At 51.9% G+C, this 26279-nt stretch overlaps 1 protein-coding gene across 1 annotated transcript in view; it reads right to left on the reverse strand.

The window, feature by feature from the left end:
* AMOTL1 (angiomotin like 1) overlaps positions 1–26279 on the reverse strand; it is an 87993-nt gene that overhangs the window by 43387 nt on the left and 18327 nt on the right. The window contains exons 4-5 of the mRNA XM_068148735.1: positions 5125–5271; positions 1081–1963 (exon numbers count right to left, since the gene is read on the reverse strand). Of these exons, the coding sequence (XP_068004836.1) occupies positions 1081–1963; positions 5125–5271 (1030 nt within the window). The remainder of the gene's footprint in view (positions 1–1080; positions 1964–5124; positions 5272–26279) is intronic.

Below are 26279 nucleotides of genomic sequence, written 5' to 3' on the forward strand. Positions count from 1 at the left end.
GGAATAGGAATAGGAATAGGAATAGGAATAGGAATAGGAATAGGAATAGGAATAGGAATAGACCAGGTTGGAGAAGACCTTTGAGATCATCAAGTCCAACCTATCACCCAACACCATCTAATCAACTAAACCATGGCACCAAGTGCCTCATCCAGTCTCTTAAACACTTCCAGTGACAGTGGCTCCACCACCTCCCTGGGCAGCACATTCCAATGGCCAATGACTCTTTCTGTGCTAACATCCACCCTAAACCTCCCCTGGTGCAGCTTGAGACCGTGTCTTCTTGTTCTGATGCTGGTTGCCTGGGAGAAGAGACCAACCCCCACCTGGCTACAAGCTCCTTTCAGGTAGTTGTAGAGAGCAAGAAGGTCTCCCCTGAGCCTCCTCTTCTCCAGGCTAAGCAACCCCAGCTCCCTCAGCCTCTCCTCACAGGGCTGTGCTCCAGACCCCTCCCCAGCCTTGCTGCCCTTCTCTGGACACCTTCCAGCAACTCAACATCTTTCCTAAACTGAGGGGCCCAGAACTGGACACAGGACTCATGGTGTGGCCTAACCAGTGCTGAGCACAGGGCACAATGACAATGCAGCAATGTACTATGCATGCAGTCAAAGAGGCAGGGGTAAGCCTGAGAAACACTTGTGTTTAGGTAGAGCTAGGAGAAGGGAGCACTCTGCACACAGGCTCACCTCCCAAGGCAGCAAACCTGCGCCCTCTCAGGGATCAGCTCCCATCAGCGAACACTCTGGATTACTTCTAATGCGCTTGCAATAAGCCCCTGCTCGCAGAGAGGCACAGCATGAGGGGCTGGCACTGCCAAAGCCCCATGTGAGCTCTGCTGGGATGACTGAAGTAGGGCATAAGGGGCACAGATGCTTTACACAGCCCTCCTGGTGGCACGAGTGCCTCCACCAGCTGGCCCACGGGGGCCCAGCCATGGGGGCCTGATGTCCACACCACGCGCCTGAGGCTGAAGCTCACAGGGGCCACATCCACACGAGGCCCAAGGCCTGCCGGAGCCACCTCCTCCAGCGAGGGCACGACCAGGCCCCTGTGGCAGACCCGCTCCCTCCTGACCATTACCTGCTGACGCCATACTCCGGGGGGGGCTGGTAGCGGACGAGGGCTGCCTCCGCCCGGGCAGGCTGCGGGGCGCCATAGGAGGCCTTGAGGACATCCTGCGCCGGCTGCTCGCCGTAGAAGAGCCCGTGGTCCTGTGCCTTGCTGCCAGGGGCCGCCACCTTGCCTTTGTAGGGGTACTCGGGAGGGGGACCCCGCGGGTCTGCGGCCTTGCCGGGCGCCGGGGCCGCCTTGAAGACCTTCCCGACGCCCGGGGCCGGGGGATGCTGCTTGGCGCCGTTCCTCTCCAGCGAGAGCTGCATGATCCTCTCGCTCAGCGAGCGGACGTGGCCCTGCTTCAGCTCCTTCAGCGCCTCGTCCTTGTGCGCCTGCCCGCTGTTGGCGCGGTTCACCGTCGGCCTCCCCTCCGTCCTGCACTTCTGGCCGGACGTGCCGTAGAAGCCCGGCGCGGCAGCGGTGCCCGGCGGCGCCTGGCCCCGGAAAAACTGAGACTGGGCCTTGGCCTCCTCGTAGGTGGGGAGCTCCTCGGTGCCGTGCGGGGGCTGCGGGGCCCGGGGCTGCTTCTCCATCGCAGCACCGTCCCCCTGGTGCTCCTGCCCCTGCGGTTCCTGCCGCCCAGATGGCTGGAGCATTGGCGGCTCCTCGGGCGCAAGGTTTTCTGCGGAGGAGAGCGTGCTGGCAGTGCTGTTGGAGGGTCCGGCGCTGCCCGTCGCCTGGTGCTGGATGGCCAGTAGGTTCATGTTCTCGCTGGGGGTGCCATACCTCAGCCGCTCCTGGATCAGGCGCTGCAGGACGGTGCCGGCTGCCACCTCCTCCGCACCTCGCATCTCCGCCTCTGGGACCCTGCAGAAGCTGGGTGGGTGCAAGGTGCAGAGGGCCTCCTCAGCTGCGCAGGGAGAGAGAGAGGTGGCCATTAGCTGGCTGCCCAGGAGGTCTGATCCCTTCCTCCCCCAGTATCCCACAGCTGTCACTTCAAGGGCAGTGTCCTGCCAAGGCCCCCCCGGGAGCAGAAGGCATATGACTGGAAGTCACCAAGGGCAATAGGGCACTGCTGCCTACTCATCCACCCCACCCTAGGTAAACCCTGATTCTGTTTGCAGTGACTCATAAAGCACCCTGGACCACTCTGAACCCCCTCCAAGCACCCTGGACCACTCTCAACCCCCTCCAAGCACCCTGGACCACTCTCAACCCCCTCCAAGCACCCTGGACCACTCTGAACCCCCTCCAAGAGTGACAGGAGATGTCATAGGGAAATCTGGTCTTTGCTAAAATTAGAATAGAGTATTTCATTTGGAAGAGACCTAAACCAACCATCTAGTCCAGCTGCTGAACTACTTCAGGGCTGACCGAGTTCAAGCATGTAATTTAGGGTATTGTTCAAATGCCTCTTAAACACTGACAGTCTTGGGGCATCAAACACCACTAGGAAGCACATTCCAGTGTTTGACCTTCCCCCAGAGATGTCTTGCATGGCTTACAGAGGCGGCCTGGATGGCAAGACTAAATGAGATGCTGCGTTTTTGATGGCCAAAGTCAGATGTGTCACATCCTGCTCTCCAAACTGGTGACACATGGGTTTGATGGGTGACCACTAGATGGATAAGGAACTGGCTTGATGGCTGCACCCAAAGAGTGGCTGTCCATGGGTCCATGTCCCAGTGGAGGCCAGGGACAAGCAGAGTCCCTCAGGGATCAGTCCTGGGACCAGGCTTGTTCAACATCTTTGTGGGTGCCATGGACAGTGGCAGTGAGTGCACCCTCAGCAAGTTTGCTGATGACACCAAGCTGTGTGGTGCAGCAGACAGGCTGGAGGGAAGGGAGGCCATCCAGAGGGACCTGGACAGGCTGGAGAGGTGGGCACAAGCCAACCTCATGAGGTTCAACAAGACCAAGGGCAGGGTCCTGCATCTGGGTCGAGGCAATCCCAGGCACAAATCCAGGCTGGGCAGGGACTGGCTGGAAAGCAGCCCTGAGGAGAGAGACTTGGGGGTGCTGGTGGAGGAGAAGCTCAACAGGAGCTCTCAGTGTGCACTTGCAGCCTGCAAAGCCAATCAGATCCTGGGCTGCAACAGGAGAAGTGTGGCCAGCAGGGCAAGGGAGGTGATCCTCTCCCTCTGCTCAGCTCTGGTGAGACCCCACCTGGAGTACTGCCTCCAGTTCTGGAGCCCCTATTACAAGAGGGATCTGGAGGTGCTGGAAGGTGTCCAGAGAAGGGCCAGGAGGATGATCAGAGGGCTGGAGCACCTCTCCTATGAGGACAGACTGAAGGAGTTGGGGCTGTTCAGTCTGGAGAAGAGAAGGCTCTGAGGTGACCTAATTGTGGCCTTCCAGTATCTGAAGGGGGCCTACAGGAAGGCTGGGGAGGGACTGCTCAGGATCTCAGGTAGTGATAGGACTAGAGGGAATGGAGAGAAGCTGGAGGTGGGGAGATTCAGGCTGGATGTCAGGAGGAAGTTCTTCCCCATGAGAGTGGTGAAGCCCTGGAATGGGTTGTCCAGGGAGGTGGTCGGGGCCTCATCCCTGGAGGTGTTTAAGCCCAGGCTGGCTGAGGCTCTGGCCAGGCTGATCTAGTGTGGGGTGTCCCTGCCCATGGCAGGGGGGTTGGAACTAGATGATCCTTGTGGTCCCTTCCAACCCTGACTGATGCACCATTTTTGCACTTGTATAAGCAGTGCAGCTTGCCTGGAGCTGAGCATCTAAATGGCCAATAACCATGGCTGGGAGGCTGGAATCCCTCCCTCCTGGAGAGCTCCTCCAGTGGCACAAGATGTCTGTCTGAGCCATGGCTGAGCCCAGAGGGACGCTCCTGAAAGACCCCAGCGTGGACAAAAACGAGAACAGGCCCAGAGCTCTGGGAAGAGTCCTCCCATGTCCCTGGGCAAGGAGGAGGTGCTGTTTTCAGTCCAGGATTTTTTAGGTCATTCTTGGCAACTTTCTCTCCTTCTGCTTCAAATTCTCAGAGGAGTTCATCAGACAGACTTATGTTTGGGGTTTTGGCATTTGAAAGCAGTTAAAAAGAAAACTTTCTCTTGAGGTCTGGTGTTTCCCTGAGGTTGCATCAGTTACTGCACATGCCGTGGGATAAACTTATACACAGCCCAGATGCCACAGGGGAAGAAAAGCCTTTGACTCGTGAAAACCAGGATATGTCATTTCCACTAACATTTCTGCAGCAAAGCCTTAAAGGTGGCTGTGGGCCTCGAGGGAGAGAGAACATTCCCAGGCTGTTTCACTCCACACCTGCCCTACAAGATTCACCTCTCCTGCTTTCCCTGAGACAAGGTTATCTGCTGGCCAGCCTGATTTGCTGGGGCTGCAGCCTGGCCACCAGGTTTCAGAGGGTCTGCCAGCTCTCCTGGTTGCAAGCTGCATAGACACACACACCTCAACCCACCTGGCTGCACAACAGCCAAGTACCCAACTACTTCCTATGTCCCTGCAATCAGAGCAAACCTAGTGCTTTATTCATGTTCTCACTGCACACAGAAGCCTCACCACACCTGACAGTTTGCAGATATGCAATAAAACTCTTCCCAATACACCAGAAAGCTCACACTGTAAGCTGCTGGACTTCTTCCCACACACCTGAATCAAGCTTGAGGAAAATGGACAAAGCTAATGTCACACAAAGGCAGATTTCCACCCTGTGCTACTCATCTGTTAGCTTTTTTCTATGTGGGAGATGCAAGTTAGTTGCCTATTGCTGAGGTCCAAAAGGACTGACCACAATGAGCCTTCCACAAAATGCCTGCAGTCCTGCTCCATCAGCAAAGGGCTATGGACCTCAGTTCAGCTGTGCAGTGACAACAGCCATGTCCCACAGGACATGCAGGAAGAGTGCATCCTCCACAAACACAGGTGACAAACTGTGGTGGGGCATAACATTCATGTCAAAGGCTAACTCCCTTGGACTCTACTGAGGATGAAAATTTGGTCTTCAAGTCCATAAATATGATTTGTAAATGGTCTACACTGCTCAAGTTATGCTTTGGGGAAAGAATAAAGCAAAGATGAGTTTGTGTAGAAGTGTAGCCACACACTCACCAGCTTTTTCTTTGGCACTGATCACTTCTGCTGTTAGGGGAGAAACTTCATGCCTGCCAGTAAACAACTGGTGATCCTGGTAAAGAAAGCCAGTGTCTTCCAGTACTTGCACTGGGCTGGTAGGCTTGTAGCAAACAGATGTGGAGCCTGCAAGAAAGCAGAACAGGGTGTCAGTAAAGAGAATTCTTGATAATGACAACATACAAAGCTGAGGAGAGGCTGAGGGAGCTGGGGTTGCTTAGTCTGGAGAAGAGGAGACTCAGGGGTGACCTTATTGCCCTCTACAACTACCTGAAGGGGGACTGTAGACAGGCAGAGGTTGGTCTCTTCTCCCAGGCAACCAGCACCAGAACAAGGGGACACAGTCTCAGGCTGCACCAGGGGAGGTTTAGGCTGGAGGTTAGGAGGAAGTTTTACACAGAGTGATTGGCCATTGGAATGGGCTGCCCGAGGAGGTGGTGGAGTCACCATCACTGGAGGTGTTCAGGAGGAGACTTGACAGGGTGCTTGGTTGCATGGGTTAGTTGATTAGGTGGTGTTGGATGATAGGCTGGACATGATGATCTTGAAGGTCTCTTCCAACCTGGTCTATTCTATTCTATTCTATTCTATTCTATTCTATTCTATTCTATTCTATTCTATTCTATTCTATTCTATTCTATGACTTACAACAGAAGTCCAACACAATTTTCTTGAGCATAGGTAGGTGCCTGAGAAGCCCTGCTGAGGCCACTGAGAAAAACATCTCTTCTGCCCTCACCACCCAAACAACATACTGGCTCTGATGAACAAGAGGCAGTCACCAAGTCACAGAATCACAGAATCATCAAGGCTGGAAGAGACCTCAAAGATCACCAAGTCCAACCTGTCACCACAGACCTCATGACTAAACCATGGAACCAAGTGCCACATCCATTCCTCTCTTGAACACCTCCTTCATGCATTGACCCAGCCTGGCCAGTATAGTACAGTACAAAGCAAGGCTTATAAGAACTAACAGTGACGAGCTCACAAATCAACAAACAGCCTCAGGACACAGAATTGTAGAATCAATCAGGTTGGAGAAGACCTCAAAGATCATCAAGTCCAACCTACCACCCAACACCTCATGACTACTAAACCATGGCTTCAAGTGCCACATCCAGTCCCCTCTTGAACACCTCCAGTGATGGTGACTCCACCACCTCCCTGGGCAGCACATTCCAATGGCCAATCTCTCTTTCTGTGACGAACTTTCTCCTCACCTCCAACTTAAACTTCCCCTGTCGCAGCTTGAGACTGTGTCCTCTTGTTCTGGTGCTGGCTGCCTGGGAGAAGTGACCAACCCCCACCTGGCTACAACCTCCCTTCAGGTAGTTGTAGAGAGCCAGCACAGAGCAGAGAGTGGGTATAAAGAAGGGAAGGAGGACAGGTGAGGAGCCAGTCACACATTCACTGGAGCTGAAGCCTGGGAAAGGCTTTACCACAAAAATCTGCTCATGAGTAACAGTTCAGCAATACAGAAAACTGCTGATATGAAAAATGCAGCCTATCTAGGGAAAGAGCTTATAAATCACTTTGTCCAGATGTTCTTAATATGCTAAGGAGAGGATGTAGCTGGAGGGCGATGGGAATGCGTCTGGCAGACCGACTGCACAGGAGCCGCACGCCCCAGCTGCGGCACCCCACAGACATCAACAGCTGGAGCAGACCCCCAGCCCCTTTCACAACCAGTGAGCTAGAACAAGCTCTCCTGGCAAGCAGCAAGGCTCATCCTCAGCCTGCTCTCAGAGGTGGCTTTCTCTGGACGTGCTACTTCTAACAAGCTCATACAAAATGCATCACAGCAGTGCTAAACCAGGAGTGCCATTGGCTTGACCAAACAGAGCTCCCAAACACAGAGGGACCTGGGGGTACTGATCAACAGCCACCTGAGCATGGGCCAGCAGTGTGCCCAGGTGGCCAAAAAGGCCAATGGCATCCTGGCCTGCATTAAGAATAGTGTGGCCAGCAGGAGCAGGGAAGTCATTGTGCCCCTGGACTCTGCATTGGTTAGGCCACACCTTGAGTCCTGTGTCCAGTTCTGGGCCCCGCAGTTTAAGAAGGACATTGAGACACTTGAACGTGTCCAGAGAAGGGCAACAAGGCTGGGGAGAGGCCTTGAGCACAGCCCTGTGAGGAGAGGCTGAGGGAGCTGGGGTTGTTTAGCCTGGAGAAGAGGGGGCTCAGGGGTGACCTCATTGCCCTCTACAACTACCTGAAAGGTGGTGGTAGCCGGGAAGGGGTTGGTCTCTTCTCCCAGGCAACCAGCACCAGAACAAGGGGACACAGTCTCAAGCTGCGCCAGGGGAGGTTTAGACTCGAGGTGAGGAGGAAGTTCTTCACCGAGCGAGTTGTTCGTCATTGGAATGTGCTGCCCATGGAGGTGGTGGAGTCACCATCCCTGGAGGTGTTTAAGAGGAGATTGGACGTGGCATTTGGTGCCCTGGTCTAGTCATGAGGTCTGTGGTGACAGGTTGGACTTGATGATCTTGAGGTCTCTTCCAACCTTATACTGTGATACTGTGACACTGTGACCCCACAGTTCAAGAGAGACCTAGACTGACTTGAGAGGAAGAAGATTGAACACTGCCAAGAAGTTCTTTACTACAAGGGTGGTAGAACACTGGAACAGGTTGCCCCAGGAGATGATGAAGACCTCATTCTTGAAGGCATTCAAGGTCAGACTTGATGGGGCTCTGAGGAGCCTTATCATGCTGGGGATATCTTACTGCAGGGCTGGTGGACTAGGTGACCTTTAAAGATCCCTTCCAACCTAGTGCATTCCATGATTCTGTGATGAAATGTCTGTAGAACCTCTCCTATGAGGAAAGGTTGAAGGAGTCAGGTCTTTTTCCCCTGAGAAGGCTGGGGGTGGACCTCATCACAGTGTTCCAGTACTTAAAGGACAGATACAAAAAGGACAGAAGCTCTCTCTACAAAGGGAAGACAAAGGGCAATGGGTTCAAGTTGCAAAAAGAGAACTTCTATTTTGACATAAGAAAGACATTTCCTTACAGCAAAAACAATCATTCACTGGAACAATCTCCTCTGGGATGAGGCAGAGTCCACATCAGCCAAGGTTTTCCAGATTAAATTGGACAGGGAGTTAGATAATCTCATCCAGACTCCCCTTGCCACAAAATGTCAAACCAGGTATCTTTTGAAGTCACTCCCAACCTGGGCTGGTTTATGATTCTCCACTTATTTTCTGGGCTGGTTTATGATTCACCACTCATTTTTGTGGTGAGAAGGCTCTTTCAGGTCCAAGCCTTGGAAGTGAGCCATATCCTAGCCCCAAGTACCTCGGTGCAGCAGGGACACAGTAGAATCACTCTTCCCTTCCACCCCTGGTTGCCATAGGTTTCAGACTACAGGAATGCCCATTGACCTCCAGCACCATCCACTTCCAAGGGACACGCTTAAGCAGGAAGGTGGAGAGCTTGAAGTGACACCAGTGGGACATCCATTCATCCCAGAGGAGCATCTTGTCCCTCTTGGTGGGGCAGGAAGCCGGTGAGAGCAGGGAGCTGTAACACTCTGCTCTGTGGAACAAACCACCAGGCATGGAGGACCTGAACTGATGGTCTGCACTTGGCAAAGTGATCCTGACTGCTTGGTTTGCACTTGGCTGTGTGCTCAGTGGCACACAGGGAACACAAGGAAGCTGCTCTGCTCCCCTCCTTATGTAGAGGTATCATAGTATCATAGCATCAGTCAGGGTTGGAAGGGACCACAAGGATCATCTAAGTTCCAACCCCCCTGCCATGGGCAGGGACACCCCACACTAGATCAGCCTGGCCAGAGCCTCAGCCAGCCTGGGCTTAAACACCTCCAGGGACAGGGCCTCAACCACCTCCCTGGACAACCCATTCCAGGGCTTCACCACTCTCATGGGGAAGAACTTCCTCCTCACCTCCAGCCTGAATCTCCCCACCTCCAGCTTCATTCCATTCCCCCTAGTCCTATCACTACCTGAGATCCTGAGCAGTCCCTCCCCAGCCTTCTTGTAGGCCCCCTTCAGACACTGGAAGGCCACAATGAGGTCACCACTAACCCTGCACCCCTACTTGCACCAGGGCAGCAAGGGGTAGTGAGGGTCAAGATCCAGCCTGTCTTCTCTAGAGACATGAAGATGCTATTTTCTTCTGTGCCCAGAGAAAGGAAATTGGCATTTCTGCAAAATGTTAATGAATTCATCACTTTACCATTCAGATTATGTACAAATGTGTATGACTGTGATCTATAATTAGAAAGCAAGAGGGAAAGATTGCTCACTTGAGTAGATTAAAGCCAAATATGTTTGTGAAAATGAGCATGGTAGACTGGGCTGGAATTTGTGCTGATGCTGGTACAGACTTAAGAAAAATCTCAAGAACCCTGATTTCCAACATTACCACCCTGTTCTGCTTCTGAAGAGCATTAAAGGCACCTTTCACTACTGTGAAGTATAGTGTGGCCAGCAGGAGCAGGGAAGTCATTCTGCCCCTGGACTCAGAACTGGTTAGGCCACACCTTGAGTCCTGTGTCCAGTTCTGGGCCCCTCAGTTTAAGAAGGATATTGAGACTCCTGAATGTGTCCAGAGAAGGGCAACGAGGCTGGGGAGAGGTCTGGAGCACGGCCCTGTGAGGAGAGGCTGAGGGAGCTGGGGTTGCTTAGCCTGGAGAAGAGGAGGCTCAGGGGAGACCTTCTTGCTCTCTACAACTACCTGAAGGGAGGTTGTAGCCAGGTGGGGGTTGGTCTCTTCTCCCAGGCAGCCAGCACCAGAACAAGAGGACACAGTCTCAAGCTGCACCAGGGGAGGTTTAGGCTGGAGGTGAGGAAGAAGTTCTTCCCAGCAAGAGAGATTGGCCATTGGGATGTGCTGCCCAGGGAGGTGGTGGAATCACCATCCCTGGAGGTGTTTAAGAAGAGACTGGATGAGGTGCTTGGTGCCATGGTTTAGTTGATTAGATGGTGTTGGGTGATGGGTTGGACTTGATGATCTCAAAGCTCTTTTCCAACCTGGTCTGGTCTATTCTATTCTATTCTATTGTATTCTATTCTATTCCATTCCATTCCATTCCATTCCATTCCATTCCATTCCATTCCATTCCATTCCATTCCATTCCATTCCATTCCATTCCATTCCATTCCATTCCATTCCATTCCGCATCTCTACCAACTCTCCCAACTGAAGTGACTCTCTGACACCAATTCATTTGTTTTCCTCTTTTTCTCTTTACTTTTTTTTACAGATAAAGATGCATTATGCCTCACAGAAGTAGATGTACTCTCCTGGAGGGTTACTACACAGCACTGCAATTCACTTGGAGATTCAGAGCCATTTCAATGAATCATCTGTTGAGATTAACATCAGACAGTCAGCAAGGATCCAGAGACAGAGGAAGCAATTGGCCAAGAAGGCCAATGGCATCCTGGCCTGCATCAGGAACAGTGTGGCCAGCAGGAGCAGGGAGGTCATTCTGCCCCTGGACACTGCACTGGTTAGGCCACACCTTGAGTCCTGTGTCCAGTTCTGGGCCCCTCAGTTTAGGAAAGAGGTTGACTTGCTGGAACAAGTCCAGAGAAGGGCAAAGAAGTTGGTGAGGGGTTTACTACTACTCTCATCTTCAGGAAAACACCAAAAAATGCCTGTCACACAGAGGCACTTTCTGCTGTTTAGAGGCAACACCTGGGTGATGAGTTTCTGCATCCACCCTCTGCCCACTGCTCACCCAAGTAAATGCTCTGCAGCTGCCTGCAGCGCTGCCAGCACACACAGCTCCTCCTTCTGCCATACAAAAGCCAAACAAAATCACAGTGCTGTCCTCCAAAAAACTCTTCTTCCAGTTTGTACCCTACTGACTGAGAGGCTCCAAAGAGACTGAGGTGTTTCCAAAACCATCCAAAGCAATCATCTGAAATTAAACAGTAAGGCAGGTGGCTTTACACTTTCCTTTAAGTCTGCCATGGTTTGTAAGGTCCAAGAATGACAGGATAGAAAAGACAACTGTTTCCAAGCCCACATCTGTCCTCCTGCCTCACAGCCAAGCCAGAAAGGAGTATAAATACCTTACTCCACATTTAAAACACTTTTTCTGTCCTGTCACTGCATAAATAAAACTCATGTCAACCTGTAAGCCAAATAATTAAGGGGGAAAAAAATGAAAGGGGCAGATAAAGCCCTCCTGGGCCTCAGGGGCTGCCTAAAGTCTGTGCCATAAATTCCCCAGGGACTAATTAGTACCTCCAGAACAGATTGCAGGGATCCTCCTTCATGTGCAGCCAGGCCTGTGAACCTTACTCCTTCTCCTCAGCATCAGTGTAATTTTGAAAGGGGGATCACTGTACCAAAAGCTGGGAGGCAGATTGGAGTTCCCCTCCACTCAGAAAAAAACTAACTCACATGTTCTGTTTCTTGGCTGACTTACAAGAAGGAGATACTGCTTCCAACAGCATTGCAAGGGACGCTCTTGGGATCACCGACGTCTCTTCTCCAGCAGCACTGGGACCCCTGTGCAGCCCCAAATGCAAAGAGCAGGGGCTCAGACACGCACTGGTGATTGTTTCCCACCAGCAGCTCCCCTGCTGATAGGCACGTTTTCTAGGTCACTTCTAGGGTGGCTGACTCACTCCCACACCCTGGAATTCTGCTTGGGAACCTCACATCTGCTGCTGCAGCTCCTGAGCCCCTTGAGGACTGAACAAGCACCACCGATATTATTTTCACGGGAGAAGAGCAACAGCTTGCAGGACAGAAATCCAACCCACTTAACGCACACCAGATGTGAGCAAGTCACACCTCTTGTTTCCCACATGAAAGCCGAGGATCTACCACATCCGAGCCAGGAGAAGCCTCGCCCCACCGCCTGGCAGCGTTCACCAGGCTGAGCCTCTCCTCCGCAGCGCCCTGCTGCGAGGAAAGAAATCCTCATCTCAGCCTTCACTCCAGGATCCACGCTGTGCTGTCCTCTTCCTTGAGAGGAGTTCCTGGGGTAATCCCAGCTCAGGTACCCTCATGTCACTCTCCAAAAAGTGCCAAGTCCAAGAAAGCACTAGCAAGGCTGAAGAGAAAAGGCAGTGAAGGCAGCCAGATCACCTATCTCCCAAGGAATCGTGCTAACACATCCACATTTAACTGCCTACAAGGACAAACGCTCTCAGTGAAACTTCTGCCTCATGCTTATTTTCATACCTGCTTCCCCTCAGCAAAAAAAGTGGATGAGCAAAAAAGCTACAAGCACAGCAAAGCAAGGGCATCTTGAAAGCTGCTCTTCAACTTGGCATGAGATCAGATGGATACTGGAAAGAGCAGAGCCAAGCCTGCCTGCCCGGGAGATCCCCCACGGATGCCCGTGCCTCCCCACCTGCCCCATGGAAATCAGGGGCGTGGGCATGTGGGGGCAAACGGTGCCCAGCACAGCTCCTTCATCTCAGATGCTTACAGGTTACATAACATTAGAATACTCTGCTGGGGTTTTTCCCCCTGTCCCAGGCTCACCCCTGGAGGAGAGGCAAGATGCAGACAGCATTTTCCTTGCAGCTCCAGCTGCCGAGCAGTTACCTGGACATCACCCTGATGAATCATAGAATCATAGAATCAATAAGGTTGGAAAAGACCTCAGAGAACATCAAGTCCAACCTGTCACCCAACACCTGATCACTAACTAAACCATGGCTCCAAGTGCCACATTCAATCCTTTTTGAACACATCCAGGGACAGTGACTCCACCACCTCCCTGGGCAGCACATTCCAATGGCTAACAATTCTCTCTGTGAAGAACTTTTTCCTCACCTCAAGCCTAAACCTCCCCTGAACAGCTTGAGACTGTGTCCTCTTGTTCTGGTGCTGGTTGCCTGGGAGAAGAGACCAACCCCCACCTGGCTACAACCTCCCTTCAGGTAGTTGTAGAGAGCAAAAAGGTCTCCCCTGAGTCTACTCTTCTCCAGGCTAAGCAACCCCAGCTCCCTCAGTCTCTCCTCACAGGGTTGTGCTCCAGACCCCTCCACAGCCTTGTTGCCCTTCTCTGGACATATTCAAGTGTCTCAATATCCTTCTTAAATTGAGGGGGGCCCAGAACTGGACACAGGACTCAAGGTGTGGCCTAACCAGTGCTGAGTCCAGGGGCACAATGACTTCCCTGCTCCTGCTGGCCACACTGTTCCTGATGCAGGCCAGGATGCCGTTGGCCTTCTTGGCCGCCTGGGCACACTGCTGGCAGATGAAGGGATGCATGTTCCTTAGGCAGCTGTGCTCAGCTTTGCACAAATGCATGCACTTTGAAGGTACTACAAGCTCTGAATTTGCCTCTGCCACTGTAGAACTGAACCTATGATACACAGCCAGCCTAAATTTATTCAAAGAAGTGAATCAATAATTGAAATTTCTACTTTGATCAACGTGCCAGTGGCACAATGATGACTCCTGTCAGCAATGCTGCTCTGAGATAAAAGGGTAAGTATTGCTCAGAGCTGAAAGCAAAGGAAGAAAGTCTAGGTACAACAGGGAAATACAAAGGCTGATTCTGAGCTCTTGAGACAACACTTCTGCTACAGCCATGCCACTCGTCAGTACAGCAAAGAGTCTTCAGACATAGAATCACAGAGTCATAGAATCAATAAGGTTGGAAAAGACCTCAGAGATCATCAAGCCCAACCTGTCACCCAACATCTCAGGACTAACTAAACCATGGCTTCAAGTGCCACCTCCAGTCCTCTTTTGAACACTTCCAGGGACAGTGACTCCACCACCTCCCTGGGCAGCACTCAATGCCCAATCACTCTGTGAAAACGTTCTTCTTGCCTCGTGCCTAAATTTCCTCTGGTGCAGCTTGAGACTGTGTCCTCTTGTTCTGGTGCTGGCTGCCTGGCTACATCACAGAATCACCGAGGTTGGAAGAGACCTCAAAGATCATCAAGTCCAACGTGTCACCCAAGACCTCATGACTAAACCTTGGCAGCAAGTGCCATGTCCAATCCCCTCTTGAACACCTCCAGGGATGGTGACTCCACCACCTCCCTGGGCAGCACATTCCAATGGCCAATCTCTCTTTCTGGGAAGAACTTTCTCCTCACCTCCAGCCTAAACTTCCCCTGGCACTGCTTGAGACTGTGTCCTCTTGTTCTGGTGCTGGCTGCCTGGGAGAAGAGACCAACCCCCACCTGGCTACAACCTCCCTTCAGGTAGTTGTAGACAACAATAAGATCTGCCCTGAGCCTCATCTTCTCCAGGCTAGACAACCCCAGCTCCCTCAGCCTCTCCTCACAGGGCTGTGCTCAAGACCTCTCCCCAGCCTCACTGCCCTTCTCTGGACACATTCAAGTGTCTCAATGTCCTTCTTAAACTGAGGAGCCCAGAACTGGACACAGGACACAAGGTGTGGCCTAACCAGTGCTGAGTCCAGGGGCAGAATGACTTCCCTGCTCCTGCTTTTTTCTCTATACAACGCATTTTCACTATACAATAAATTTCCAAGCCATAAAACAACTTCCAAGATAAATATTCATGGTGAAAATTCTTAGGGAAGGAACATTTTTTTTTCCACTGGGTTGAAAAAAAGAAAGATCATCATAAATCAGCCAGCTACAACATACAGACAAGACACTTGCAAAGCAGGAGTTTAAGCTATGATTAACTGTACTTACTGCCTTTAAAAATGATCATGTTACAGAAAAGCACTGGCATGATCTGTGCCACTTGGATATTTAAGCCCTTCCATTAATTAACCAGAAGTGAAATTGGACCTAGGACTGTGGATCATTCAGTCTAGTTCCTCGTTACTTTGAGCAACCATATTATAAAGCTCCCTTCTTGAACCAAACAAACAGCATCTGAAGAAGAGGAGTGGGTTTTTTTTTCTCAGCCCATTTGGAGGAGGTTTCAGGAGCCTTTTCCCCAGATACACATAAATATTCTCCTCGGTTCCCACTCGCAGCCTCTGACATCACTCTTTATCATTCTATGTTTTTCTGCCAGTGGTGTCCTTTAGGTTAAATAGCTTTCTCTCTGAGTCATTCCCACAAACTTGCAGCCTACAAAGGAGCCTGGGATAAGGACAGAACAAAAATAGTACAAAGACTGCACAGTACTCTCTAACTGAAAATGCAGGCATTGAACTCTATCATATGGATCTTCAGATTTCTAGAGCTTTTCCATTTTTAACCCAGGCAACAAACTGTAGGCTAAGGATCTGCAGTTCTTCATTTGAGCCATGTGAAGAGCTGCTTGTGCTAACCCCACAGCAAGCGGAGCCTTTGTATTGTTAAGTGTTATGGCTACAGGAAAAAAGAAATTAAACCTCCCCACCAGAGTATATATTGAAATTCTGTGCTTTCTGTTATTAAATCATTATATGCAATTTATATTCAGCCACTTCTAAAATGCAGAAATGCAATAAAAGGTATCACACACAGAAGTGCTAACAAGGTAATTGCCTTCAGTTCCTGCTCCCAGATGGCTGAGCGCAGGTTTAGAACAGGGAAAATCATGGCGAGGGCTGTGGGGCCATCACCTCAAAACCAGCTCAGCACCAATGCACATCACAGGCAGGGGGACCTGGCCCAGGGGATGGGACCCTGCCTATCCCAGGTAGCCATCCCAAGGAGAGTCCCCCTCAGAAGTGCATCCCCATCTCGGCATCGTGCAGGAACCTGGCTGGGGTCAGAGTGGCTGGAGAGCAGCCAGGCAGAAAGGGACCTGGGGGTACGGTTGAGAGTAGGCTGAACACATGGCCAAGAAGGCCAATGGCATCCTGGCCTGCATCAGGAACAGTGTGGCCAGCATTGTGCCCCTGTACTCAGCACTGGTTAGGCCACACCTTGAGTCCTGTGTCCAGTTCTGGGCCCCTCAGTTTAGGAAAGATGTTGAGTTCTGGAAGGTGTCCAGAGGAGGGCAACAAAGCTGGGGAGGGGTTTGGAGCACAGCCCTGTGAGAAGAGGCTGAGGGAGCTGGGGTTGTTTAGCCTGGAGAAGAGGAGGCTCAGGAGAGACCTTCTTGTTGTCTACAACTACCTGAAAGGAGCTTGTTGCCAGGATGGGGTTGGTCTCTTCTCCCAGGCAACCAGCACCAGAACAAGAGGACACAGTCTCAAGCTGCACCAGGGGAGGTTTGGGTTGGATGTTAGGAAGAAGTTCTTCATCGAAAGAGTGATTCGCCATTGGAATGTGCTGCCCAGGGAGGTGGTGGAGTCACCATCACTGGAGGTGTTTAGGAAGAGACTGGATAAGGCACTTGGTGCCATGGGTTAGTTGATTAGATGGTGTTGGGTGATAGGTTGGACTCTATGATCTCAAAGGTCTTTTCCAAACTGGTTAATTCTATTCTAACCTAGGCTAGATCCCTGGGGTGACCTAGGTACCTCATGCCCTCCAGGTACCTCAAGTGGACTTGTGTGTTGTTCCCTGACCTGATCTGCCCACAACACACACAGGGAGGAAGGAGGACTGTGGAATAACAGCTTTTTAATTCTGTCAGTTGGTTGAGGTCTTAAACACACACTGAATTTCACTTAGAGAATTTTCATTTGTTATTCATTGAATTAATAAAACAATGTGTTTGTTTTCCAGCCCCAGCCTTGCTCACTGGAGTTACTGTTGTCTAAAGCACATTTATAGTTGTGCTAACAAATATGGGCAGCACAGATAAGCCAAAGTATAGCTCAGTCACTTAATCCCAGGCTGTTTTCCTGAGATGTGGCACCCCACTACAGATTTAGAGGACACAGTCTCAGGCTGCACCAGGGGAGGTTTAGGTTGGATGTTAGGAAGAAGTTCTATACAGAGAGAGTGATTACCCATTGGAATGGGCTGCCTGGGGAGGTGGTGGAGTCACCATCCCTAGAGGTGTTCAGGAGGAGACTTGATGGGGTGCTTGGTGCCATGGGTTAGTTGTTTAGGTGGGTTGGATTGGTTGATGGGTTGGACACGATGATCTTGAAGGTCTCTGCCAACCTGGTCTGGTCTATTCTATTCTTCTATTCTATTCTATTCTATTCTATTCTATTCTATTCTATTCTATTCTATTCTATTCCATTCCATTCCATTCCATTCCATTCCATCCCATCCCATTCCATTCCATTCCACTCTACTCTACTCTACTCTATTCTACTCTATTCTATCATCCTACCTCTTGAGAGGTGCTGCTTCAACACGTGCTGGCCATCATTGCCCGGCTTGTGCAAGAAGGACCCAATGCAGTTCAAAATGTGGTAGAGACACATGGGACAAGGCACAGCCAAGCACTGCAGTGAGACACACTGGTGCTAGCCAAGGCCAGTGAGAGCCAGAAAATGCTGCAGGACCTGCTGCCATATATGGGATACACCTTACTGCAAGGCTGTTGCATGCTCTGGTCCTAACCGGGTGCAATTTCACCAGCTTTTACAGATTTACTCCAGGTTTACACCCACAGCAGTACCTCACCTACTGGAAAAGGCATTTAAAGGATCAAAAACCCCCCACCAAAACCCAGATACACTTCCTAAATGCCACATTTCAATGCAAAAGTTGCCCTAATGTTTTTTTTCAGAGAGAGCTGATGTTATTCTTCTGGTTGTAACTACTATTCTTTATCTCCTTCCATCTATTTCTACTCCTGCCATGGGTCAAAAGCAGGCTGTTCCATGTAAAACATTCAGAACATAAATGGGAACCAGATTACATCTCTCCCAAAGCTGCCAAAAAGCAATTGCTATATGAAACCAAAAATCCTCCTGGGATTTTTCCCAAATCCGCAAAATATTCCTGTGCACTGAAGTTTCCACTGGGACTATTACATTAGCAGATAGTCTCTGTGTGAAAACCAGAGCATGCAGCCATCCTCCTAATGGTTTCCAGGAGTAGGAGGCTGCACAAGTCACGTACTCCCACCTTAGCACCAAGTAACATTTGCACCAGATCTGACCTTTAACACAAGTTAGAAACCCACCAGCGTTAAAAAAGAACGGCACTGGGGATCGTCAAGCTTTCATTTCCCCAGAAGGAAAGCTTCAGTGGTCAGTAATGACATCTCCACATTATCCTGAAACCTCCATGTGCATCCCCAAAGTGCAGCTGAGCCTGACCCCCCAGGGCAGCCTCAAGGATATCCCTCCTTAGATTGCTACTGGGATCCCTACTGCGGTGTCCCTTCACTGGAGACATGCAATGCTCTTAGCTCTGGTTCCCCAGAAGGAAAGCTTCAATGGTCAGTAATGAGATCTCCACATTATCCTGAAATCTCCATGTGCATCCCCAAAGTGCAGCTGAGCCTGACCCCCCAGGGCAGCCTCAAGCATATCCCTCCTTAGATTGCTACTGGGATCCCTACTTCGGTGACCCTTCACTGGAGAAATGCAGTGCCCTTAGCTCTGGTTCCCCAGAAGGAAAGCTTCAATGGTCAGTAATGACATCTCCACATTATCCTGAAACTTCCATGTGCATCCCCAAAGTACAGCTGAGCCTGACCCCCCGGGGGCAGCCTCAAGCATATCCCTCCTTTGACTGCTCCTGGGATCCCTACAAACCCCACTTCAGTGTCCCTTCACTGGAGAAACGCGATGCCGTTAGCTCTGGGACATCATTTCCTCGTGCATGAAGCAGCAGAGCTGTCTCCATTCAGGAAGTGATGTGTGGAGAATTTGGTCCAGATCACTGTGCAGGACCAGGACCACAGGAACTGCCCCTGCTCTTGTGGCCAGTGTCATAGGCACGTGGAATGAAGTGAGAGTGGCTGCTGAGCCTGAGAGCGGCCACCAATCCTGCAGGCAGTGAGGCTTTGGAGCAGCAGTATGTGCTTGTTTGGGTCAAAGCTGCCCTCCTCCAGCAGCTGAGTGCTTTCCAAAAGCAAAGGGAAAGCAAGCTCCCTCTGCCAAATGCTGGTAGAGAGCAAAGGGGAGCGATGGTCATCTGGACATGCAGATAATGGGCAGACTCCTTTCCACCCCATACAGCCTGGGGAAACTGAGGGGCACAGGTCCAGCAACAATGTGGGGGCTTACCCCTTCTTATTTAACAATGTAAAACCAGCCCCTGCATTCATTCAGCACTGCTCCAGTCGAGGCTGGGGATGAGGAAGGCAAGACAGGGTATGGCCCCTCCACTCAGGGCCACAGCAAGCACCCAGTGCAACATCAGTAGAGGGTTTTATTATGAGCTCTCACCCACCCAATATTCCCTGCCTTGACCACTCAGGCATTTCTTGAGAAGGTATTTAAAGGAGCCTTTTAAGAGCTTTTTCAGGCAGTTAGCAATGCCTACATATATGCATACACATATTATATATCTACACAAACATAAATGTCTGTGTATGGTATTTTTATTTACATATTTGTACTAACATATGACTATATATAGAAAGATATAAACCTATTACCCCTCTACATATACATAAATATATACACCCTTAAATACACATCTGCATGCACACCTGGGGGCAGGAACGGCCCTGCCAGCCACCTGTGCACAGGAAAAATCAGGGGACTCCTCGTCTTCGCGGCCACAGCTCTCTCAGAAAGCTTTTTAGGCTTATTTTTATGCCAAAAACCCAAAGCCCGGGCTTAGCGGATGTCCCGCAAGGGCCTTGCAGATGCCTCGGCAGGCAGATCTGGGTCTGCGGCGGGCGTGCGGCAGCCGACCGCTCCGCGGCTCCCTGCTATGGGGACACTCGAACAGCACCAGGAAAGAGGAAAAAAACACAACAAAAAACCCCACAACCAAATAACACCAAAAAAACCTTCTTTCCATCGTAAGAGGAAAAAGAACAAGGAGCGACTTTCCTGTATATAAAATTATGAATCACAAAACCTGGCAGGAGGATTCGAGTCAAATTCACTTTTTTTTGTTTCCCCCCCCTCCTCTTTCAATGCTCCTTTTTTTTCTCCAAACAGGAGTTTATCTTTGTTCTCCCTGCAGGGGTAGGAAGGTTAAATATAAAAGTTCCCTCTCACCATCCCCCTACAACAACAACGACAGAAAACGCTCTCCCGGCGTGGGAGGCCCTTCCTGCCTTTCGCCCAGCTGCTGGCTCTGCCCGCCCCACGCACCCCGCGGCGGGACGGGACGGGATGGGATGGGAGACGCCGTCAGTCACCCCGATGAGCGCTCCGAGGGGGCTCTCCGAGGCCTCCCCCAGGTCGCCGAGCTGGGCCGTGAGGTGACCGCCTGGCGCTGAGCGACCCTCGGGGCGGCCGCGATCGCTGCTGCGGAAACACGAGCGGCCGCTCCGGGTCTAGCTGGAGACATTGCCCCTGCCGCTCGCCTCGCTCTTCCCGTGAGTGCCGGAGGCAGCTCCCCCTCCACGCCTGACACATTCCTCCGCCCAAATGAAGGGCAAACATCCCCACGGGACTGCTAGATGCTCCGGCGCTCACGCCAGGCTCGCACACCCGGCTGCTTCTGCCTTTCCCAAGCGGAGAAAATTCGCCGAAGTACTCGAGGGGGGTTCAAGGCGCGGAGAAACATGGAGTAGCCCGCGGCTGGCCGGGCTGGGCTGGACTGCTCGACCCTAACGGTGCAGCAGCGCGGGGGAAGAAGAAACTCGTCCCCCGCTCCCACACCGGCAGGGCTTTCCAAGCAGCCCGGGGGGCAGCTGGGTGCGCCGGCCACAGGACTCTGCCCAGGCCTCCCCGGGCGACTGCAGGACAGGTCCTAGGAAAGAAACGGGACACCCCGGGGCAGCTACGAATCGGGATCCCGGGGGAGCTGCGATCGGGATCCCGGGGGAGCTGCGATCGGGATCCCAGGGGAGCGGCAGGGCACCTCCGCAGGGAGCAGCAAACCCGGCCCGGCTCCCCACGCAGCGCCCGCTCCACGCATCGGAAGGTATGAGAAGAGACAGCCCATAGTGCCGCTCCCGTACACCCCGATACACCCCCCCCCCGGTGCGCTTCCCGGTACAGCAGCGGACAAAGGCACACGCGTTCCCACGGGCGCACGCACGGACACGCACTCACACGCCTCCGTTACCTCCGGCTCCGCGCCCCGCCGCCGCCGGCAGCACCTTGGCCATCCGCACCGCTCCCGCCGCCCCCGGGCGCGCACCCGCCGCCCGTCGCGGGCCGGGGCGGGGCGGGGCCGGCACCACGGTGGGGGCGGGACCGAGGGCTGGGCGGGACCAGCAGCGGGGGCGGAGCGGGGCCGGGGCGGGCTCCGCCCTCCCGGAGGCACACGGGCGCCTGAGTGCCGGGCAGCAGGCGGAGGGGGCTGCTCGTTGGTGCTTTCTGTCAGTGTGGCGGGGCCAGCAGATCCAGGGGGAGGCCGAGACTCCCAGGCTGGGCCACAGGTTCCGCTGGACCGGCGCAGCCCCGACCGGACCCACCGCAGCCAGCTGGGGTGAGCCTGTGTAGTAGCACGGCCTCCCCACCTCTGCCTGGAGGTGCCCGGAACTTACATCCCGTTCTAGGTACCAACGCAGGCGCCCTGAATCCCAGCCCAAGCCTAACAGGGCAGCTGATAGGAGCAACCCTGTGCCTCAAGTCCGTGCACTGATCCCAGGCATCCCCGAATTCCAGGCCTTGAGCTGCTTTCCCTGCGCCTGGAGAAGCAAGTGGCTGCTAGGGGAGCAACTGGGCTGTATCTAGCAGAAGCGGAGCTGGGGTAGCCCCTCGTTCTTAAACACAGCTCCCCATTCCTAAATGCAACCACCGTGCTGCCCACCTGCTCCAACGTCACCTAAGCAGCAGATGCACACATCCCTTGACGTCAGGGGATTTACAGACGGCACTGAACACGAGCACCACAGCAACAGGAACACAGGACGTTTGTTAGCTCGGGGTTTCTTCTGCAGTTCAGCTTCACCGGCTCCATGGGAGGCATTTTCATTTGGTCTGGGGTGAAACAGTGCTTCATGTCCTTCAGCCCACCTCGGCCCTGCTGCTGAGGATCTGGCACAGGGCCTCTGGTGTTTGCAACTTCATTCCCCTCCTCAGGGCCATATGAGGATGCATTGGGTTCAGCAGTCCCTCTCCATCCTATTCTCAGTGCTGCTCCCCCTCTTTTCAGATGAGTGGTGCTGCTAGCATGCTGCCTCAGTTCCCTTATCCCATTGCTTCAATCTCCTTCGGTTCAGCAAAATGCCTAGTGATGCCAGGATTATCCATTTGACATGGACAAGGTTTTGAGCCCCTAAAGGGACTGACAGTGGCTTTTGCCTCCTAAGTACTGTGCCAAAGAGAAAAAAGCAAGTAAAATTGCAGTAACAGGCTGAATAGGAATGTGCCACCACAGCCATGTAAAGGTGTCTCCTTAAGTCCCTTTTGTCTTAGGGCAAGACAGCAGCTGGCCTGGGGCCATTACTGCAGGAGGGATGGATGTAGCAGGGACTGTCAGCAGCTCCAGGCACCAGGGCCATGCTGTGAATCACAGTGAATCTGAGACACTGCTTTTCAGAATCACAAACCTGCTCTTTGCTCATAGCTTGAGTGGTGCTTAGGTACAAGACATAGGGAAACTATAGGCTAGGGGAAACTAGCAAAGGAGGAGGAAGTATCGATGTTGAAATAGCGTTCCTTATTTCCTACATCCACACATCTCCCATGGCAGCAGTTACCCCAGAACTATATTTCCCATGACAGCTGAGCATCCTCAGGGGTGCCCTTCCCTTCACACCAGCACGCAAAGTGAGCTAACAGTTGAGTGCTGTCTCTGTGGGTATCTCTCCAAAGCTTTGAAACTGAGGCAGCTATTAGCTGTCTCCCTGAGGTCAGCTAACACAGACTGTGGTTACCCTCAAGCAGGAGAGCAGAGAATTGCAATCACTCTGCAGTGCCGGGGCGGGCAAGGGAACCATCGCATCCTTGGCACACAGTTTAGCCTCTGCTAAACACAGGCTAGTGGCTAGGGTACCGGGCTTGTGCTCAAGGCCTCTCCCCAGCCTCGTTGCCCTTTCCTGGACACGTTCAAGAGAGCTAGGGTTGCTTAGCCAGGAAGGGAGGAGGCTCAGGGCAGACCTTATTGCTCTCTACAACTACCTGAAGGGGGGTTGTAGTCAGGTGGGGGTTAGTCTCTTCTCCCAGGCAACCAGCACCAGAACAAGAGGACACAGTTTCAAGCTGCACCAGGGGAGGTTTAAGCTGGATGTTAGGAAGAAATTCTTCACAGAAAGACTGAGTGGCCATTGGAATGTGCTGCCCAGGGAGGTGGTGGAGTCACCATCACTGGAGGTGTTTAGAGGAGACTGGATGAGGCACTTGGTGCCATGGTTTAGTTGATTAGATGGTGTTGGGTGATAGGTTGGACTCGATGACCTTGAAGTTTTTTTCCAACCTGGTTAATTCTATTCTATTCTATTCTATTCTATTCTATTCTATTCTATTCTATTCTATTCTATTCTATTCTATTCTATTCTATTCTATTCCATCCCATCCCATCCCATCCCATCCCATCCCATCCCATCCCATCCCATCCCATCCCATCCCATCCCATTCCTGTGCCTGGGGAGCTCTGAGCAGTAGCGACCGCCAGACCCTGGGCTGGACCACTGAGGCCTTGTAGAAGGGACGTGGCCATCGCAAGCCACAAGTGCACCCTGGTATTGATGCTTGTTGCATTTGCACCCAGCCACGCATGTAATCCCCCAGATTCCTAATGCTGCAAGCAAACAAATAATTGTCCTGCTCTGCCTGACACTGCGGCAACCCCAAACGCCTGCATGCAGTTTCGGTTCTGCTGCCACCGATGCTTTTAATGACAGCCGGCAGGCTGCCGGAGAGTCACCGCCCCCTTACCACCACCACTGAGGACGGCTCGAATAGCCACCCTGTGGTGTAGGTGCCACAGCAAGACCTGAATCTGAGGTCTTTTCCAACCTTATTGATTCTATGAAATGAGAAAAGCTTCACCCAGGTAAGTTTAGTAACTAAAAATCCCCAAAGCTGCCCCACGGAGAACCTTCTTCAGCATCACAAACTGCTGAGCAGCAGTGAGTCCTCTTCCAGAGCCAGAGCAGCACTTTCTGAACCACATCTGCAGAAGGCTTTTAAGTAATTTTGCTACCAGGCAGCCAGTGAGCTCAGCAGCTCAGGGAGCCCCAAAGAAACTTATCCTGATAAATGAATGGTCACTGTTAAGATTTTCACAGTGACAACGGAGCGTATTTATCAAGTCCCCTCTGATAGGCACTTAACAGGCAGCACTGTAATGGGAGGCAGCAGAAATATCTCTGCACATCTGTTTTTCCAGTTCTGCCAAAGAGCTTTCATTTTTCTCTAATAACTTGACCTGTTTGGTTTCTGGCAGAAGACTGCTAAGCAGAGCACTCGCTCTCTGGATTTGTTCCAGCATGGGATGAGGTCAGGACAACAAAGAAAAAGAAACAGCTGGATGGCTATGAAGCAGTGGGAACAAACAGGGCAGGGACCAGGGCTCTCTTCCCTTCCCTTTTTATTTATCCAATGGGATTTCATTCCTGGGTGTATTTATTCCCTGGGCAGACAGTATCACAAAGCAGCGTTTCCTGCAAGCTGCGGGAGCAGCAGGCTGACTGTACCCAAGCTGCAGGTATAAATAGCACAGCCAGCTAATCCCTCCTCTGGTCGGCTGTTGGGAAATATGAGGCACAGGTCCTAGGGGTTTCCACTAGGATACTGCATCTCCTACACAAGCATTTTCACCTTGGTTTCGGCAGGGTGAGATTCGTACCCCCTACTCCCATTTTACTTTTGCTTTTCATCACATTGTTATTGGTCCACCAAGGCTTTAGGACTGGAGACTTTCACCTTGCAATTTTTCAGTCTTCTTTCTTTTCCCCCTCCCCCGATATTCCACTAAATCATCTTAAAGCAGAGAGTAGAAAAGTTGACAGTGGGGCACAAAGGATGTGGAAAAGATGGGAGGGATGAGGGAATGGAAGGCAGAGAGAAAACATGGGGGAGAGACAGAAACAGTCTGCACATGTTCCCCACTTGGGAGAATTTCTCTCTCTCTCTGACCTCACTTTCTCCACAGCCAGGAATTCCACCTCGGGACTTGCCAAGGAGACAATGAGGCATTCCTCTGCTGGGCCACAAAAGCAAGTGTGAAACGTTCTGTTTTAATCATTTACAGAACAAAAGGAACACAACAGTCACCCTCTGATTCATATCTGCTGAAATCCAGCAGCCAGAGCTGCGGGAGAGGAAAGGCAGAGGAAGAAAAGGAAGGAAGAGGAGACCTGAGTTTGTGGTGTGGGTTTTTGTGTATGTGTGTGTGGGGGGTTTGTTGTGGTTTGGTTTGGTTTTGTTGTCTTGTTTGTTGGGTTTGGTTTTTTCTCTGGTTAGTCACTGTGGGCCTAAGGGAAGACAAGAAGGACAATGCTGGATTATACCAAAGTTTAAGAGCCCCTGGGGTCTTGTGCTGTGGCCTCTGGTAGGTGGCTGCAGGGAAAATATGAGGAATGATGCAAGTAATGGAATGAAGCTGGAGGTGGGGAGATTCAGGCTGGAGGTGAGGAGGAAGTTCTTCCCCATGAGAGTGGTAAAGCCCTGGAATGGGTTGTCCAGGGAGGTGGTCGAGGCCCCATGCCTGGAGGTGTTTAAGCCCAGGCTGGCTGAGGCTCTGGCCAGGCTGATCTAGTGTGGGGTGTCCTTGCCCATGGCAGGGGGGTTGGAACTAGTGATCCTTGTGGTCCCTTCCAACCCTGCCTGATACTGTGATACTACTATGATAAGTACAAATTCTGATCCTCTTTCCATTCTTGAGCCTTGTAGGTGCACCATCAGTTTTGAGAGCCTTTCATAGGCCTTTCTTCCATGCTGTTTTCTAATCACTTTTTTTAGCCCATTCATACTTCTGGCCCTCTGGATATTCTGTGGCAGTGAGTTGCATCATGTAACTGTACACTGTGTGAAGACATGCTTCCTTTGGGTTGCTTCAGGCCTGCTTCACAGATGTCAGACTAGTTGAGGTCAGAAGGGACCTCTGAAGGCCAACCCACCTGCTCAAGCAGGGCCAGGTAGAGCCAGTTGCCCAGGACCACGTTCAGACAGCTTTTGAGCATCTCCAAGGATGGAGAGCCTACCAACTTCCCTGGGCAAGTTTTCTTGGAGGTTAGTTACTCCTGGCATGAAGTGAGGCAAAAACCTCTTTTAAACCTGGTACTGATCAGCATTTCCATGAATGACTCAGAATCCAAGCACAGTTTTTCATGTTTGCAGTTGACAGCAGGCTAGGATAAGCTGCCAGAAAGATGGACACAGGAATA

The sequence above is a fragment of the Melanerpes formicivorus genome, unplaced genomic scaffold (assembly GCF_026170545.1).
Source record: "Melanerpes formicivorus ecotype bairdi unplaced genomic scaffold, bMelFor1.0.p_v2 SCAF_1, whole genome shotgun sequence".
Classification (NCBI taxonomy): Eukaryota; Metazoa; Chordata; class Aves; order Piciformes; family Picidae; genus Melanerpes; species Melanerpes formicivorus.